This window comes from Haliaeetus albicilla, chromosome 11, assembly GCF_947461875.1.
Source record: "Haliaeetus albicilla chromosome 11, bHalAlb1.1, whole genome shotgun sequence".
In the NCBI taxonomy this organism is placed as follows: domain Eukaryota; kingdom Metazoa; phylum Chordata; class Aves; order Accipitriformes; family Accipitridae; genus Haliaeetus; species Haliaeetus albicilla.
In genome coordinates this window covers 5,977,990-5,996,170 of record NC_091493.1, presented here as the reverse complement: position 1 = coordinate 5,996,170, position 18,181 = coordinate 5,977,990, and the positions used below count along the sequence as shown (strand labels likewise).

The window sequence follows — 18,181 nt, the reverse complement described above, 5'->3', positions numbered from 1 at the left end:
TAACAGTTAAGGGTCCACTTTCCTCCTTTCTGAGTGTTTTGGGAAACTGTGATTCAGTCACTCCAGTGTTTAAAATTGAAAAGGTTTAATACCGCCCCACTTCGTGTACACAGAGTGCTCTGACAACCCCAACTTCATGCTGAATTTGTAAAGCAAAACTTGGAGAGGCAGCTGATGTAGCTGTTAAATGGCATGGGAAAATGAGGTCTTGCTGCAGACTAAGAGCCCAGGTGGTGTAACAGGATTAAAAAATAAATAACTTAGGCTTTGTCAAGATTGTTAAGGTGCTACCCTTGGAAACAACAAGCCAGCAGAGAAGTCTGTTAGCATTAATTGTGAATTTGATGCTGTGCAGTTTCTGGTGCTGCATCTTGTGGATTTCAACCTAAGCTTCGACCCTAGGACAAGTGTGAAAGTGTGTGTTGCATTTTCCTTCACATAGACACTGATTCCTTGAGTTGTGACTTACCGGTGCATCACCTGAGACTGAAATATTGTGGACATCCAAAAGGCAATGGTGTTTCCATCTCCTTGGTCTGCATTGAGCGAGTCGAGCCAGAAGTGTTAGTAAGCAAGGTAGCTCAAGGCTGACATTGCCCTTAATGCACAGACTGAGGCCAAACAGGGAGCTGGAGGCAAAACATCTTCCCATAGCTGCTGGTGACACCAAGTCTCCCTGGCATGGAGTAAGGATGCGAGGTTCCTGCTTGAGCTTTGTGCTGTGACCCAGGATTTCAGGTGCCCTGTGATAACCTGACTACAGTGAGTACAGCGGAGACCAGCGTGGTGGAGAGCGAAGCTGCTCTCCTTCGGTTAAAGTCTTGTAGGAGTTTCTAATGTGGGTTAACATGCGTAATTCAATCCATCCTTTTTTCCATGTTCAGAGCTGTGTAACTAAATACTGATTTGCTAAACACAACTTGAATAATGAAGTGATCTGTCGCTAAAAGCCTTCCTCAGTACATATAATCCCACTGAAAAAAGAAAGAAAATAGAGCTGTATCCTCTCTTCCGCTGTTCTAAAACAGCACAGATATTCATAAGGGGGAATATTAATCTTCATCCCTGTTTGTTCCACGGATTGAAATACGTTCACATGCATGGCGTGCCCAGCAAGTGAGAGGTGGTGTACGTACGCAAAGTACTGCCTGTCCTTCATCCAAAGCTTTTTCTTTTCTTAATCACCAGACCTGGTTCATTCCACAGAGAAACAGATTAAAAACTGCACCTTGTGTTTCTTGCTCAGTTTAGAGGTAACAGGTCAAAAAATATATGTATGTGCAGCATGGTCAGGTTTTGTGTAGGAATATAGCTCTGTATCTGTTTTGTAGCACTTCTACTCAAATCGTGCCAGTAGTGTAGATTATTTTGGTTTTCCTCAGTGGCAACTTTGCTCCCTGTGATGAGATGCAAACATCTGGTAGCTTGTAAGAGGCTAAAAATAGTCTTTAAGCTGATAAAGGCATGATATGACTTTTGAAAATACAAGGTGTTTTTTCCCCATGGTGTTACTTTCTTTAGGTCACTTTGTGTTTACGATATCACAGCCTCCTGCAGGAGACACTTGGTCTGTGGGCTGGAGGCTGGAGACAGGGGTTCTCATTGTTTTCCTCTCTTTGCTCTGGGGAGGACCATTTTTTCTTTGTTCGTTGAATAAACATTGCAAACCTGGGAATTTGCTTGTGGCATTCACTGCCACATGATCACTGCCTTGTGCTGAGGATTTTGCTGCTCTTGTCTCAAAAGTGCAGGAAGATGTTCCAGCAAGCAACATCTGTTTTCCTGTAATTTTTGTATTAGAAGTGATCAGCTTGTCTAAGCTAAGCTATTTTTGTAATTAATTGGGTGTAGAAATTTTTTACCTAGTTCCTTTTTTTTTTTTTTTAAATTTTGCTTTCATTTTTCTACTGGTTCCTTTTTTAGCTGATAACAAACATTTATTTGAATTGGAGCGGTATACCATGGAAACCAGAGAATTTACCTTGAAAAGCTACTAAACATGTGCTAGACTCCTGCAAGCCTAAATGCTTCAGTTTATTTTCAGGCTAACCTGTTTGGACATTTATTTTCCTGCTGGTGCTTTGGTCCAGAGAGTATAACCTTGCTTATCTATGTCTTTTTTTTTTTTTGTGTTGCTGACCTGTAGAAAAGCATTTTTTGTGGTATTTTTGCCATGCAGATCAAAATCCAGGCTTCCTATTCAATAACTAGGTGCAACACATTGCATTAAGATACCAGTCTGTAAGGGGGAGAGAAGGTTTGTGACATGAGTAACACTAAACATTTGCTCTGTAGATCCTTAAATCCATTAGTATTATGATTTTAAGAGGAGTTTGGGTACTGGTTATGGACCAAAGCCACATAGTAATAGAAAATTTAACAAATATAGAGCAGGAAGGAGTCCCTCCCACAGCTGCAAAGTGGTGTTCATAACACAAAACTGTTAAAGCTCTTGAGAAATCAGTAGCAAGCTCGGAAAGGACAGTGCTGTGTATACAAGGCCAGAGCTCAAATCAGTTAGTCTTTTCCATGCCAGAGTCTAGCTATTGTTTTGCAGTAATTTTGTCTTCAAACATGAATTGCAAACTATTGGTAAATGCTGTCCTAATGACTGGTTTGGGGTTTTTCTCCTCCCCAGAAAGAAGAATGCCAACACGAATATGAAGTGAACCATTTCCTATATTTGCCACAGCGCCTGGATGCTCATATCGGGTGGTTAGAGACAGAGACTTGCCTTTCACCAAACTGCTTCCTCGGACAAGATGAAGCCAAGGAGGAGCTTTCCGACACGCTGGAGTCGCAGTGACTGCTGCCCAGTTTAAAATTGATGTCAGACTGTGCCCCAGCTGCCTGGCGAGATGAAAGAAGTGGTGTCGTGGTCACCTGAGGAGGTGACGAATTGGCTAACGGAAAATGCTGTGCCGGAGTATTGTGAGCCATTGAAGAGCTTCACAGGGCAGGATTTGATCAACCTCACGGAGGAGGATTTTAAGAAGACGCCTCTCTCCCGGGTGTCTTCCGACAGTGGACAGCGGCTATTGCACATGATTGAAACTTTAAAAATGGCTCACCACATTGAGGCTCACAAAAACGGGCATGTCAACGGGCACATCTGTGTCAGCATGAGCAACACCATGCGTGAGAATGGCTTTAGCAGTAAAATGAAGCTGAACGGGATGCCAAATGGTTATAAGAAGGAGATGATAAAGATCCCCATGCCAGAGCCAGAGCGCTCACAGTATCCTATGGAATGGGGCAAGACTTTCCTGGCTTTTATTTATGCACTTTTTTGTTTCATCTTTACCACAGTGACTATCTCAGTCGTTCATGAACGAGTGCCTCCCAAGGAGGTGCAGCCTCCCCTACCAGATGCATTTTTTGATCGCTTTGATCGGGTGCAATGGGCTTTTTCTATTTGTGAAATCAACGGCATGATCCTTGTAGGACTGTGGTTTATTCAGTGGCTGCTCTTAAAATACAAGTAAGTAAAACCTTTTGAAAACCGGGTGTTAGGGTATACTTCTGACAGATTTTGGAGGTCAGATACTGGTTTACATCCAAATAAAATGAAGCTTCTTGTGATCTTTCTGATTTTGGTTTCCTGAACTGAAAGATACCATGCCATAGGCAAACTGCAGTTTGTGTGGGCTGCTTGCACAAAAGGGAGAAGTTCAGTCCAACTGCTAACTAAGAAACTAAGAAATAGGCTTGGTCTTGTTTGCCTGCACAATTAACCTGAGCCCTTTTCATGTGTGAAAAGCCACGAATTGAACGTAATGATGTTCTTAACTCAGTTGACTGTCCTGTCTGTTTAGAGGGAGCACAGCTCACACTGTTGTGAACACAGCTGCGAACCAACTTAGGATCGGTTTAGAGTCTCTGTAGTTTGCCTGATGTAAAGACCTACCCTAAGATGATGATGCTCTTGGACAAAACCAACAGGCAGTGGTTTAGTCTGTGCACCTACACAGTGTTGCATGAAAAAGTGTTGAAGTACCTTTTCTGCTTGACATTAGATGGGACAGGTAATGTCAAACACAAAGCATGTCAAAAGCTAATCATAAAATATGCAAAAGCATAGATGTGCAATGAATTTGCAAGGTCTTAGTGGTTGTCTGCCTTCTTGTTCATACTGGTCAGAATTGCAAGGGTGAAGTTGCCTGCCAGTGGAAGTAACCTACTGCTTACCCTCCACAGAGTGCGTGCAGATGCTTAATTGGGGGTATTTATACTGCTGTAAATCCACACCTTTGGCTGCCTTACCACGAGTGTCTGATAGAAATCCTTGTGCTGCCATGGCTGTGAATGAAGAGTTTGAAGTCAAGTGGCTTTAAGCAGTATGAGGTGGCATATCGCCTTTCCTTTCAGAAACCAGGCACAAGAATGTCCCCATAGCTGACCAGCCCAAAGAGGGTCTCCTCTTCTCCTCTGCTAATACAACATCTCATTCTTTACCTGTTCACTGACTCTTTTTTGTGACTCCTGTGTAGGAAACTGAGGAAAGAACATAATTTGGGCCCCACTGTGTGAAATACAAGATCCTTCAGTTCACAGGATTTTGTAATGTCCTTAGAATTACAGATTTCCCTTTTTAAAAGAAATAAAAACAGAGGCCAATGGATCACTCACCCTTATAATGGAGAAAAACTTTAAAACTTAAACGTAAGCATGTGGTTCACCACCTTCATAAGGTACAGGTGGCTTGAAAAGAGAGAACTGCTAAACTGGGGCAGGATGCCCTTGTGCACCACAACTGTGGGTTTCCATAGGAATGTGACAAATGTTTAAGTAATCCACAAGACTGAGATGATGGTTTATTCATCTTTTCTACTGTTTTATACTATGTAATATATTTTATCAGGTGAAATTTTAAAACCGTTCTACACTTTTACAGAGGTGGCATTCCTTAAAGGAAGGTTTCTAGAATGGTTAATTTATTGTTATTATAGGACTGTAAAAAACTGTGGAATTGCTTGGTTTTTTGTTTTGTTTTGTTTTTTTAAATGTGCACATATGTGCAAGAGCAAGGATTTACCCCAGCTTGGCCTCTTGTTTTGTTTATGGCTGTAAGCTTCAGTATCGCTCTTACATTGGTGGCTGCAGTGCTACCAACTGCACTCCAGCTCCTCTCCCCACTGCTCCAGCTGCCTGTGGTGAACGTGGGGGATCATTAACTTTCCTGGGGTCTCTGAATGTAACTGTTGTTCAAAACCAAGGGAAGCACCCAGAGAAGGTCAAGAATGGGTTGTCAGGTTAATAGGGCTATATGAGGGATCAAACACCCTGTGATGGAGCTGAGCAGAGTCTTTAGATTAAGAACGGCAGAGGCCATAATGTCCTTGGAGATTTCGAAGCAGTGAGAGACATGGGTTGACTTGATGATAAAGTATGTTGATATCATTGATAGATGTGAAGATTCCCCCCTAGCCCATCCCCATTGCTTTGATGTGTTTGTTTTTACTTGCTTTAGAAGGGCTCTTTCTGTTGTTAGGGGAAGGTGTCAGGGAGGTGCAGAGCTTTCCATTCCCAATATCAAACCTGGAATAGCTGGTCAACGCTGGTCAGTGTGCGTACTGGTCACATAATGCTTCTTTTATCCTTCTTTCTTCTAAAAGTCGTCTTTTATGTCAATGAGCAAAGGTATCAAAGTCCAAGAGGCCCAAGCTGTTGGTAAGCAGCAGAAAGGGAAGAATGGGAGAGGTGTGCATGGGAACAGGAGTCCAGTGAGGTCACTTTATCTGGAGGACCTCATTCTCGTGGGTTTGGATGGTGAACCACTAAGTGCTGTAAAAAGACTTGAATCACTTTTGTGGTGTGGGTTATCACCTCCCTTTAAAACTTAAATCAAGAATGAAGAGAGGGAATTAAGCCAGCTAGACCTTACTGACTTCTCTGACCTCTGATGGTGTCAGGGATAGCCATTGCCACACATCTGCAACATCTGAAGGTAAGACGTGAATCCAGGTGATTGCTGGGCAGGTTGAGACCTGGTTCCTCTCCTACTCAGAGATATCATTCACAGGTGTCTCCAAGTGCAAGCTCAGGGCCACTGGTGAACCAGCAGCATTGTTATCCATGAGCTGAATTGCAGCCAGTGGCTGGGCTGAACCTTTGACCGAAGGAGGCAGCTCCATAGTTTCAGGCTTCTTGAGACATTTTTCTTTGCCAAGCAGTGAAATTCCTATTGCTTATCCTACCAGATCCATTATTTGCCAATAACCTGATTTCATCCAAGCTGAGCCTGCCGTTCTCCCAAGCCATGAAGGACAATAGAGATATGTCATTCATGATGCTGCTCACTCAGGTCTTCCTTGTTTAGTCCAGGGATTGCATGATGATGTTGAATAGGACCTACGTGTCTTCTTCGTTGGACTGCAAAGTCGGGGCCAAAATGAAAGAGGCTGTTGGGTGTGTCTATCCAGCTAACCACAGTGCAGGGCTTCCCTTGGGCCCTGTTACCGCTTTCTTTCCTGAATATTAATTTTACCTTCAAGTAGAGACTGGAGTTTCTGGGTGGCTTCAGGGCAAGGCACTAGATTTGGTGTGAGGAAATCAGTGACAGCTTTCTTTGAACATCCATACAGAATACTGTCCATGGCATTGGGTTGGGTTGGTTTCTTACCAGAAAGCAGGAGCAAGGCGGGTGTGCAGGTCTTGGCTGGGGACTCTGGGCTGCCCAAGCCTTTTTCCGCAGACACCACGGGGAGCTCGAGGAGTCCAGGCGAGCTGCTGAGGCAGAATTAACTTCTCTGGGAAGCATTCCCAGATGTTTTGGGAGAAGTACAATGCTGGTTTTTGGCCATGCGGGACATCTGATTCAGCCTGCACGCTCATGGGACTGAAGAAGCAGCACACTCCCTACCCACATTAGGTGAGGTCTGGATAGCTGTAATAAAAGTTGTCTTGGCCAGTAATAAGCTTAGAGGTTGTACTTGCTAGCTGGCTCATAATCACACATGCACACACACAAATCCTTTTGAGAAGGGAAAATATGAGGCATTTTACATTTCTTCTGTATTACAGTACAGAGCACTTTGACACAAACTTTCCTAAGCTAAAATAAGCTAAATCCAGCTAAATTAAGTAGGTTTGTGGGTAGTTTTAATTAAAAAAAAAGTGCAGTGCTTGATAAAACACTGCCACTTCTTTGGTCTCTTGAAATATAGTGCTGCTCAGTCTTTAATCCCCAACCCCCCTGTTTGTCTTTAAACCAGGTTATAAAGAAAAGCAAGTTCGTGTCTGGTTATAAAAGCGAGGCACAAGCGTGAGATCTTTATTGGATCACCCTTCCGAGAGGAAAATTCCCCATACAAAATGCAGAGGAAAACCACTGTCCAAATGGCATGGTGCCTTCCACTCTTAAATTTCAGTCCATGGAGCTACATTAATAAAGTATAATTTTTAACTCCCAGCTTTGTCCATGTTTACACCAGGAGGGGGAAGAAAAAATATGAAATACTGTGTTTCAATAGCAGTGAGCGCTCGAGTGCAAAATGCATTTACACTGTAATAGTTGAAGCTTTTCTGATAAATTAAGACACGCAGTTGTTATTGATCTGGCACTGCAGTCATACTCCTCGAGAGTGGAGCACGACAGTTTAATAACTCTGCCAAAAGCTATTAAAAATAAAAAAGATGGCCAATTTTGAGCTTTGAAAGAGCTCAGCTTGATAGAAATACTGTTTTTTAAAAAGTGAATGCTTCAAAATAGCAACAAATGAATGCCAGAACTTGCAGCTTGTGTTGTAACCCTTGTATTCCCCAAACGATCATAATTGTAAATAACAATGGTTTAAAATCAACTGAAACCAACAGGGTCTGTAACCAGCAGAGAACGCAAATGGTTGATGTGGTTAAGGCCACGAACTGCTGTAACTGGATTTGCCCTTGATTTTTTGTAACACCGGCAGCGATTTCTCTTTGCTGAACTCTGTGTGAGCTCAGACAGAGATTGCTCCTGTCCTGACAGATGTGCCAGAAGGGGTTTAATTGTCATAGCTCTTTCCTTGTGATGTTATTAGCCGGTACTTGACAGTGAAACTCAGCGGGCCAGTTTTGGTGCTGGCTGTCACTCCTGAGTCGAAGCTGCAGCTCTTTACCCCGGGTGCCCTTGCTGGTGTTGCAGAACTGCATCACGGTACCCCAAAATTGCATCTGCCCTCTCTGCGTACGTCAGCTACTTGCTGGCAGCCCTCAATGAATAAATCTCTTTGCAGCTATGGCTGCTTGCCTTGAGAGTGGCTTCCCGTGAAAACACCCCATCCTGTAGCCAACGCAGCTCTAAATTTGTACTTTGGAGGTTTTGTTGCTCATGTGAATTGCTTCCTCCTTAATGCTGCTTGGAAAAGATGTGTTCTTGCTTGTTTGGGTCATACAAGCTATTTCTTCTCAAGCAGCCCTTTGTAATTACTAAATCTGTGTGTCAGCCAAAATAAATTTACTCCTTTTCATCTTAGAATGAAAATATTGTAACTTTATCCCCTGCCTTGAATAGAAAATTAGTGACCGCTCAAAGCTAATGGAGGGCTGCGGGGCATGAAATCCCTTTTAATGTCTTCAACACTAAATCTGCACAGGTTTTTGTATTCTAATCCTTGTATTTCCTGTAATGACCTTCATGCGTAATGTAAGTTGAGTTGCTCTTTTTCTGACCTGTAAAGCATGGGAATATTTGTAAGGTAATTCAGTATTCTCATGTGTAAGCTGATACTGTCACAAGGTTCAAAAGCATTGAGAAGAGAACAGTTGGTAGTTTATTTTATTTACCTTCGCGTGTTTTCTTTGCATTGAGTGACCGCCTTATTTTTTTGCCTTTTTTTCTTTTTTCTTTTTTTCTTCTAGGTCTATAATTAGCAGAAGATTTTTCTGTATAGTTGGCACACTATACCTGTATCGGTGTATTACAATGTATGTGACTACACTCCCAGTACCTGGCATGCATTTCAAGTGTTCTCCAAAGGTAAATTTCTTCTGGCTGCTTTTCCATATTTTAATCTGTATATTTTCCCCTTGTCCTGCTGTTACCAAAACTGTCAGCAACACTTTTTCAGTAATTGTTTCTAATTTGAAAATACCAGTTTGGCATGATGGGGATGTCCTGCAGATCATTGGCTTCCCTCTCGGTGAAGGTGTTGACGGTTGCCGTGGGGCAGTGCAGGCATTCCCACCCTTTTCGAAGCGCTAATCTATGCAATATCTGTAGCATTTTCAACTGATTTGCACAATCAGCATTTTTCTATCTCCACTGAAGCAGTTGAAGGTGTGCAACTTGCCGAGGTGCCGTATGTGACTCATTTATTTCTAAACACTTCAGGGTGTCAAATCCAAGTACGATTTGTGTTTGAAAATGCCCCAGAGAGACTTTCCTAAGGCTGCTGAAACTGTCTGCTTTGCAACCATTTATCCCTGCATATTTTTTTGCAATTGTGTTAGCGCAAGGACTTGCCACCTCCTCCCCAATCTAGCACTGACTCCTGTTTGTTATGCTGAGGAATAAAATGGGCTTGTGAAAGCCATGGCTGAAACCAAGCTACCGAAACAGAGCTCCTTAGGCAAGACCTTTGTAGTCAGCCTTGAAGGGTGATTTGCGTGCTTGGGATGGAGATGGGACAGGGCTGGTGGTGTTGCATCCATCTCGTATCACACAAGCATTGGTGTAAGCGTGGTCCTTACTGCAACGTGCTGTTTGTGGTAGGGAAATGCAGTCTAACACAGACCAGACTTCTGTGGTAGGGAACAAGGTACATATATTGGACACAAGTGCTCTTTCTCCACACTGGTTCATCTCCGTGCTCCTCCTGGGGTTGTTTGTGCTATAGCTTGATTTAAGCAGGAAAAAAAGGGGGAAAAAAGTAATTTCTGTGAAATGTCTACTGCATGCACAGTTCAGTGACTTTGTGTGCATAGCCATAAGTCAGATGACAGGTAGTAAAATCACTGATTTACAGGTAGTAAAATCCTGATTCGACTCGGTACACATGCTGTCGCTGTTTCAGTGAGGATTGCTGGTGTGTACAAACAAAACCAAAATGCTTTGGGTCCTCAGGGGAATAAAGCCAATGAATGTGCTATACCAGTTGTTTGACAAGGCAGAGCGTTTGCCAAGCCACATGTGGCTTTTTGAGGGACCGAGGTCTTTTGTAAAGAGAAGCGAGTGGGAGAGGAGACGGCATTGTATTTGATCAGTCAGCCATTATGAAATTAAAGAAAGAACACAGGTATTTATGGGCTGAAGTGAGTAAATCTGCTGGTTTGGGAAATTACAGCGTTGGCAAGTCCGTCTCATTACTCAAGTAAAGACAAGCCTATGTTGTGCTCTTCTATTGCCCCGATAAGACTAAGGATTAGCTGGGCTTTCTTGAAAGCTATAAATATACTGGTGGGAAAACAATAACCTCTCAACACCTTGTTGAGTTATATATGATTATGAAGAGTGGGCTTTGGGGAGCATTTTAATGTTTTGTAAGGAACTGTTAGCAGGAAGTGTTTAATTGCTGCAAAGACCCTGTTTAAATCTGTCAGAAATTAATAATTTCCACTTCTTAAAGCAAGACCGAGCTTTAAAATAAAAGAAAAACATGCCAATAATATAGGCATAATATAATATATAACCTCCCATTGGGTCCCAGAGGTGCTCAGTATGTCGTGGCTGTGCTTGTCATACAGCATACATTTTCTTTGTGTATTTAACATTTGGGCTTGTTTTAGAGCTGGGAGCAGCAAAAATAAAGTCTTAGGACAGTGCCAGCTGCCCTTCAGTCTCCTGAAAGAAGGGAGAGGGGTGTCCTCACCAGAAAGGACTTGGTTTATTTTGATTTGGTTTTCCTAAGGCAGATTGAAGTTTTTTCAGAAACTCCCTCTGAACCAGCCTTATGGTTTGGAGATGGGTCAGAGCAAATCCTTCAGGTGTGGGGTAACATTCCTTTTGCTCGTGTGGATTGTGTGAGTTAAAGCCACTGCAGAAGTTTGGCACCATGGTCTGACAAACACCATATATGTTTCTTTTGGAATGTGAAGTGGAAAGAAATGATTTTGAAGACTTTCCAAGGCAGGGCAGTGGGAGGCCTTAGAGTTTGAAGTGAGATACTTTCTTCTGTGTGTTGAATCTGGGTTTTGGCAGCTGGACGTACAGCTTGGGCAGTTCATCCTGTTTTCTGTTGGATTATCATCTGTAGGGGCTGTGCTGTTATGAACAAGATGAATTAAGCTTGGTTTATTTTACAGTGCATTGCCTCTTGAACAGAAGGAAAAATAGATGTTTAGAGAATGTGACAAAATTCTAGCTATAGCTGGAAATATTTTTAATTCCTTTTTATTGGCGAAGCTGGATTTTTGGGACAGTATTACAGAAGTCTTAGGTTTTCCAAGAGTCGTTACTCTGAACCTGACTGTATATATGTGAGGTTCATATATGTATATACACACACCCATTGCATATCCCAGTGCAAGAATATAATGAATAAAAGGAGATCTGAACCCATTAGCTCTGCTTGAAGATTCCGATTAAAAAATCATTTTCCTGCACAGCCACAAGCATTAGCAAAGGCTGCCAACAAGACCTGGGAGAAAGATTATGCGTTACATGGTAGCAGCATTAAGTACTTATAAATAACATAGAAAACAATTTTTGCTCACCTTCCTGTTTTACTGTAAGTGTAGCACTGAGTGTAGCCACTGACAGGAGTTTAACAACTTTTGGACCAATTTGTTGCTTTGGTATTATACTGAAAAGATGGCATGTTTTTCATTGCAACTGGAAGTGACCTGGTGTAAAGGGTTTTTACACGCATACATACATACACAAATATGTGTGTCAATAAAATTGCCTTTTTTCCATGCCTTTTCAATCTATATTGTGGGCGTAGGAAAAAACCTGTAGTCCTTTGGGATATTTTATTTATAGAGAAATTGTAATAATTTCCTTAATGCTTTATACATTTATACTTCAAATAAAATAGTATTTTAGGCAAATGGATGGAGGTGCATATGCCTGTGCTCACATGAACACCAGGTATAATAGATGCAAAGCATCAATAAAAAAATTTAAACTCATGTCTCATTTCCAGTCTTTTTCCCTCTAGAATTGTACTGCTAGCTTTTGGAAGAGGCTGTGGATTTACTGATTAATCTTGTGTATCAAAGGAAGAAGAGAAAATAAGTGAAAGACAAAGTTGCTGGCTAACACCATTGCTTTAAACTCTGAAAGGTTAGCGCTGATATTTTGCTGTGCTTTTGTGTTTTACTCTTCCACCAGCTTTTTGGAGACTGGGAATCTCATCTGCGAAGGATAATGAAACTAATTGCTGGCGGAGGATTGTCCATCACAGGATCCCACAACATGTGCGGCGACTATCTGTACAGCGGTCACACTGTCATATTAACTCTTACATACTTATTTATCAAAGAGTGTAAGTTCATTACTGTTCATGTGGAATTTCCTGTTGTATAATTCCTTGCTAATTGAAGAATTATTGTTCTGCTGATCGGTAAATACAATTAAAGTAAAAATGCACATTTTTTCCATTAAATAAAAATAATAGAACTTCAGAGACGTAGGGCTTACTGAAAAAGAAAACTTTGGAGACAAAATAAAACACTTCACTGTGTAGATGTCTGAGTTAAGCATTTTATTTCAGAAAAAATTTGTTTAGAATCTAACTGAAACCTTCATTGCCCCCGGCCTGATGGATGATATTTCAACTATATGTCTCCTAGTCTAGGGAGAAGTGAATGCCATGCTACATGCAAGGTTGCTCATTTTGCAAGAATCAGGCCTTAATGTATGCATTTATCTTTTATGAAAGGCAAGAGGAATGGAGTGCCATCTATTTAGAATCAATATTGAAATACAAATCAGTTAATTTTACTGACCAGGGTGTATTATATCATTATGTATTGGGCCTGTTTCTCAAAGATTTCATAGCTTTTCTATTTTCCAAGGATCTGATTAACCCAAGTACAATTTTAAGTTACACCTTAAGAGAACGATACTTATTTTGTGATCTCAGCATTCCTGCTCTTAATCTTAACGCAGGCATTGCACTACCCACCCAGGATTGCAGTCCGCGTCCTCTGCTAATTACAGCAATAGTCTTGTGCACTGATGATGTTACGCTTTGAAATAATCACTGCTTGTGCTTCTTTCCAGATTCCCCACGGCGACTCTGGTGGTATCACTGGCTTTGCTGGGCACTCAGCATGGTTGGGATGTTCTGCATCCTCCTTGCTCATGACCACTACACTGTGGACGTGGTGGTGGCTTACTACATCACTACAAGACTTTTCTGGTGGTATCATACAATGGCCAACCAGCAAGTGAGTTTCTCCCAGTCTTTGGATCCGCGTGGCTCTGCTTATTGTAGCGTGGTGGTGGGCCAATATCCACACTTTGCCTTGAGCCTTTCTGCAGGAGTAGGAGTGGACTCACCTGTGTCTTGTTGATAATCCCTCTCTTCCCCCCCCTCACATTGGGTTTGCAGGAAAGAAAGAGGTGTCATCAGTTGGGTTCATCTTGCGTCTTGACTGCAAAAATACCTGAAGGTATACCCGCAGGCAGGCCTCTCTGCTTCTGCTGTGTAACCTCAGTTTTTGAAATCCATCTGAATTCTGGGCCAGTTTGCCAGTTTTGTGATAGCAAAGCAAACCGTTTAGATGTGGAGCGGGTTTTTTGCCGTGGGATTTTTTTGTATTCTGTGGCTTGTGCCCTTTAGTTAGATGACAGGTCTCTTGACGAATAGTATGAGGCCTCACTAAAAATGAACCAGTTTTTCAAAGTGTTTCCAAGTAGCTGTAAGTTCCCCTACCCAAGGGAAATGTTTTCCTTTTGGACGATAGTGCAGCAGAATAAGGCCCATGTCTGGGAAGGCATGAAAAACAGGGTGATGAGGGAAATACTGAGAACAAGGAGCTGCTTAGGAGGAGACACAGCACTTCACGGGAGAGAGCAAAGCATGATTTGTAATACTCAACCAGAGAGCAGCAGTAAATGATTCAAAGGTCAAACGAAGAAGTCTAAATGAGGTCTCATGTCATTCTTATTGTTCTTACATTCCTGCCAGTGAACTAGATCAATAGGAGATGAGCTTACAATGCTGAGGAATGCGAGAGAAAATGTGCAAGTCTATTATCCATGGGAAAGACCTCATGAGTTAAGAGAAACTTACTCTTAGATCTGTAACAGCAAATTGGTGTCCAAATATTTTCTGTACAACGTGGAGAAAGATACTTTGCTTATCTGTTGCATATTACTCCAGTTAATTATGTTTAAGAAAGACCTAGTATGATGATAGGAGATTAGTTAATATTGTGATGGTACAGATTTTTAGATCATATCAAGGTCTTCTAGCTACCATGTCATATTATTCCAGTGATTTTGATGCTACTTGAAGTGATATACCACAGTCAAGCCCTGTGGTACATTTTTACCACCAAATACCTAATTGCATTGTCCTTCCTGGTGCTGCTGCATGTGCAGAGGGCTGTGGCTTGTATCTGACCTTAAAATCAAAAGCAAAAGCTAGAGTGAATTTATTTTACATGTGAGTTTATGACATGGAAAGAAAGCTTAACATACAAACCCCGTGCTTGCACTTCCTGGTGGGCTGATAGAATGCTTCCCTGCTCTGGCACTGAAAATGTGCAGCAGGGTAGTTGGATAATTCCCTTGGTGCCTGCCCACTCCTTGTGTCTCAGCTGTGGCTTGCTCATGGCTGGGAGAAGCCAAAGTGGGGGTGGGAGCAGTTTGAGAGCACGTGGAGGGCAGGGCAGGGTTCATTACCTCCTCCGGATGGGTTGAGGCATGCTTTGCTCATTGCTCTGTAGGCACACAGCTGGGCTCCAAAGCAATTCTTGAGCTATAGGTAATTTCAGAGATACTTATGGAAACAGCTGTGCTTTGGGTTGGGTTTTTTTCATTCCCAAAGGAGAGGAGAGACCGATCTTTTGGGCCTTTCATTCTTTTCCTGTGGGACCATTGAACAGCTGAGGTCTTGGAAATGAGGGTGAGCATCACTTAGGAGCAATGTTTGGCGGGGGGCGGGGGGTGGCAGCTATGGAAAAGTAGCTCGGCTCCTCTTGATCTTTGTTCATGCAGATCTGTTTGGGAGGTGTTTCTAGATATCAAGAGATTTTTGGAAGCAGCTGTAAGCAAGACGCCACTGATGAACAGTAGCAAGTGATGTGCAATGAAGTCATGCGAGTAAGTGATGTGCTCTTTAATAATTCTTTTTTTTCTGATTATCTTTGTGCAGGTGCTAAAAGAAGCTTCCCAAACTAACCTCCTTGCAAGGGTCTGGTGGTACAAGCCCTTCCAGTACTTTGAAAAGAATGTCCAAGGAATTGTACCTCGCTCCTACCACTGGCCCTTCCCCTGGCCGGTGCTGCACCGGGGCAGGCAGGTGAAATACAGCCGACTGGTGAATGACACATAACAGCGTGTCAACGGACAAAATGGGGGGGAAAGGACCTGTCCCAAGTGCTAAGAACTCCGTACGAGAAGATGCCATAAAAAAAATCAACCCCTCCCTAACCCTTTCTTTTAACAGTTCCCTTGACTTAACCTATTCAGTTACCTGGTAAGCACTGTGATCTTTTTTTCTCTCCAAAGGATCTGCGTTGGACAACAATAAAGAAAATTTAACTTATCATGCACTGTTATACATTTCTTGTTAATAGATTTGGGATTTACATTTACCCATCACCATGTTCCTTTGTATATGATGCGAGAGCATAAATGAAAGCTTTTATATCATAAGTTCTGGTCTTTCCAGTCACGTCTGGGAATAAAGCATATTATTTTCTTGGGAAAACATACTTTTCATATCTCTTGCCCCAAAGATTGGGCTGTAAGCCATTTTCTAGCAAATGACTATATGAAGGTTTCTAAATACCTGCCTTGGGTAAAATCGAGAAATCTTTCTACCTGTTGCACCGTGCTACAAATAAGATGATAGACACAGAAAGGTTTGGTAATCTTGATTTTGTAGAATCTGCAGTGACTGTGTCAAAAAGTGCAAAAAAAAAAAAGAAAAAAAAAGAGAAAAAAAAGAAGAAAAAAAAGTTGTAAAGTGATTTTCTAAGTATTTCCTAACTTTATTTTTCAAAATGTGTATGAAAATTAAATTTAAAAAGATTTTTACATGTCAGAGAATAGAGAGTTAAAATTTAAAGAAAATGCTTCTTGGGAGAGAGAGATTTGTCTATGTTTCTAGTGCCTTTCTTGTCTTGATTGTATGGTCAGTAGGCAGTCTTAAATGTTTTTATTTAAAATAAAGTATTCCATGAAAGCAGAATTATATATACTGTATAATTACTAATTTTTGCATTTATAGCTAAATTAAACTGGAAATTTGCTTATAATGTTGAAATTGCCATGTGTAGGGAGAAAAAACCAAATAAAAAGGGTCCGATCTTGCTCACACATTGTGGGCAGGTCAAATTAAAAGGTATCACTTTATTGTCTACTTGGTAGCTGTATTTTAAAAAGAAAAACAGCCATGAATTCCTGTTTTTTAAGAATTTTACAAATGATCACTGAGTGAACTATGAATGGTTTCTCCATCCCGTATTGAAATGTTGTTGAAAAACAACAAAGATAATCTATTTCTTTAAAATACTTGTGCAGAAACTGCATGTAATTATAAGTTTCACTCCTACCATACATACTGTATGTTTGGGGAAGTATTCTATCCTAAACTTGCCAATGTGCAGAACAGAATAGTTTTTTTAAAGAAAGAAGAAGAGAAAATATATATATAAATATATATATATATCCATTCTGTATTTTACGTGAAGCAGAGTTATCTTCTGTAGGGTTTTTGTGTATTCACAAGGTGATATTTGTATTGTAAAACAACAATGGTGAAGGAAAATAAAAAGGCTTTTGAAAAATGTAGTTTTCTTTATCTTTTTAATATTAAGTTTAAATTTAAAGCTGGGTTTATTCTTCCAAACCTTGCCTTTAATTTTATGTGTTATTGCACTATAGGCCATCAAATTTGGACTGTATGGAAACTGCATTGATTTTGAATTGCTGTTCACGTTGGGCAAAACAGTGCCTTATCTGAAATAAATGCTATGCAATAGATTCTGATCATGCGGGAGCTGGGAGCGGATGGGAGAAGCCTTCCTGGGAGCCATCACCAGGGCTTGAAAAATCTACCCCAAAACTGCTGGGACGGAGCTCATTGCAGGGTAAACATCCATGACCCCGGGATCTAGCAGTCCTGTCACTTAAACAACACCAAAACAAAAAAAAAAAAGTGAAATTTCTGTGAGTATGTGGTGGTGAAAGTGTAATTTCTTATTTTCCTTTTTTGGGGGGGATGGTTTAGCTCTACTTCACTGCCCTGTTCCTCAGCCTTGGCCAAAAACTTCCTTGAAGAATTGATGGGGTGTTACTTCTGCTGCTTTGCCTCGCAGTTGCTCGAGATGCTTAACAAGACTAACCTGTTTCTTATCAGGTCTCTTCCTCCCTGGGAGGGAGGGGATTTCTTCACGCCCCATGCTTCTTGGCAAAACCCTTTGCAACAGCATTTGCAGAGCTGTCTGTGAATTTTAGGGATCAGCTCTGCATGCTTTAGCTTCAATTCACGGTATTATCTTTGCAATTATGTGGTCGAAAGTCAATTTTTAAAAAAGGCAAACCCACCCCGAGATGATTGCTTGAGAGAATTCACGCTCCCAGACGTAAATGAACGAGTAGATTTTTCAAGACCCGGCATCACGCACATCAAAACCATTGACATAAGTAAATGTATGGATATATGCACATGACATTAAATGGAATCTGCTGAATTCTGCATTGTAGTGTCTGACTTACTGCATGGATCTTGCTAAACATGGTTTCATTTTTTTCACAGCAGAGTTGTGCTTTGGTAAAGCATGCTGTCTGGAGAAATAAGTCTGGGCAAGCAGGGACATGGAGCTCAGCAGTGTGGTGTTGCTCTCGGTGCTGCCTAGCCTGGAGGAGGGGACGAAGGGAATAGGTATGGGACAAAATTGTTGTGCATCAGTGTTAACTCCAGACTGTGGCGCTTGTGGTGCCTTGTTCTCTTTCCCTGTGAGTATCTGCTTGGCAGCACCAGCTTTTTAAGATGGGTGATGGCTTGTGATGGCGCTAACGCTGCGGGGATCGGTGCGTGGAGTGCAACTGCTCATTGTTTAGCATTATGTTAACAATTGG

The 18,181-nt window shown here is 41.6% G+C and overlaps 1 protein-coding gene across 15 annotated transcripts in view; it reads left to right on the top strand.

Moving 5' to 3' along the window:
- Positions 1 to 17,793, top strand: part of SGMS1 (sphingomyelin synthase 1) — a 110,877-nt gene extending 93,084 nt beyond the window's left edge. For 14 of the 15 annotated variants that reach the window (XM_069795919.1, XM_069795913.1, XM_069795918.1 and 11 more), the window contains 5 exons: positions 2,639 to 3,481; positions 8,842 to 8,959; positions 12,254 to 12,407; positions 13,148 to 13,314; positions 15,249 to 17,793. In XM_069795919.1, the coding sequence (XP_069652020.1) occupies positions 2,859 to 3,481; positions 8,842 to 8,959; positions 12,254 to 12,407; positions 13,148 to 13,314; positions 15,249 to 15,428 (1,242 nt within the window). In that variant the 5' untranslated portion in view covers positions 2,639 to 2,858 and the 3' untranslated portion in view covers positions 15,429 to 17,793. Of the gene's footprint in view, positions 1 to 742; positions 763 to 2,638; positions 3,482 to 8,841; positions 8,960 to 12,253; positions 12,408 to 13,147; positions 13,315 to 15,248 lie in introns of those variants that run through there. The other variant, XM_069795928.1, reaches the window with a different exon arrangement.
- The last annotated feature ends 388 nt before the right edge of the window (positions 17,794 to 18,181 follow it).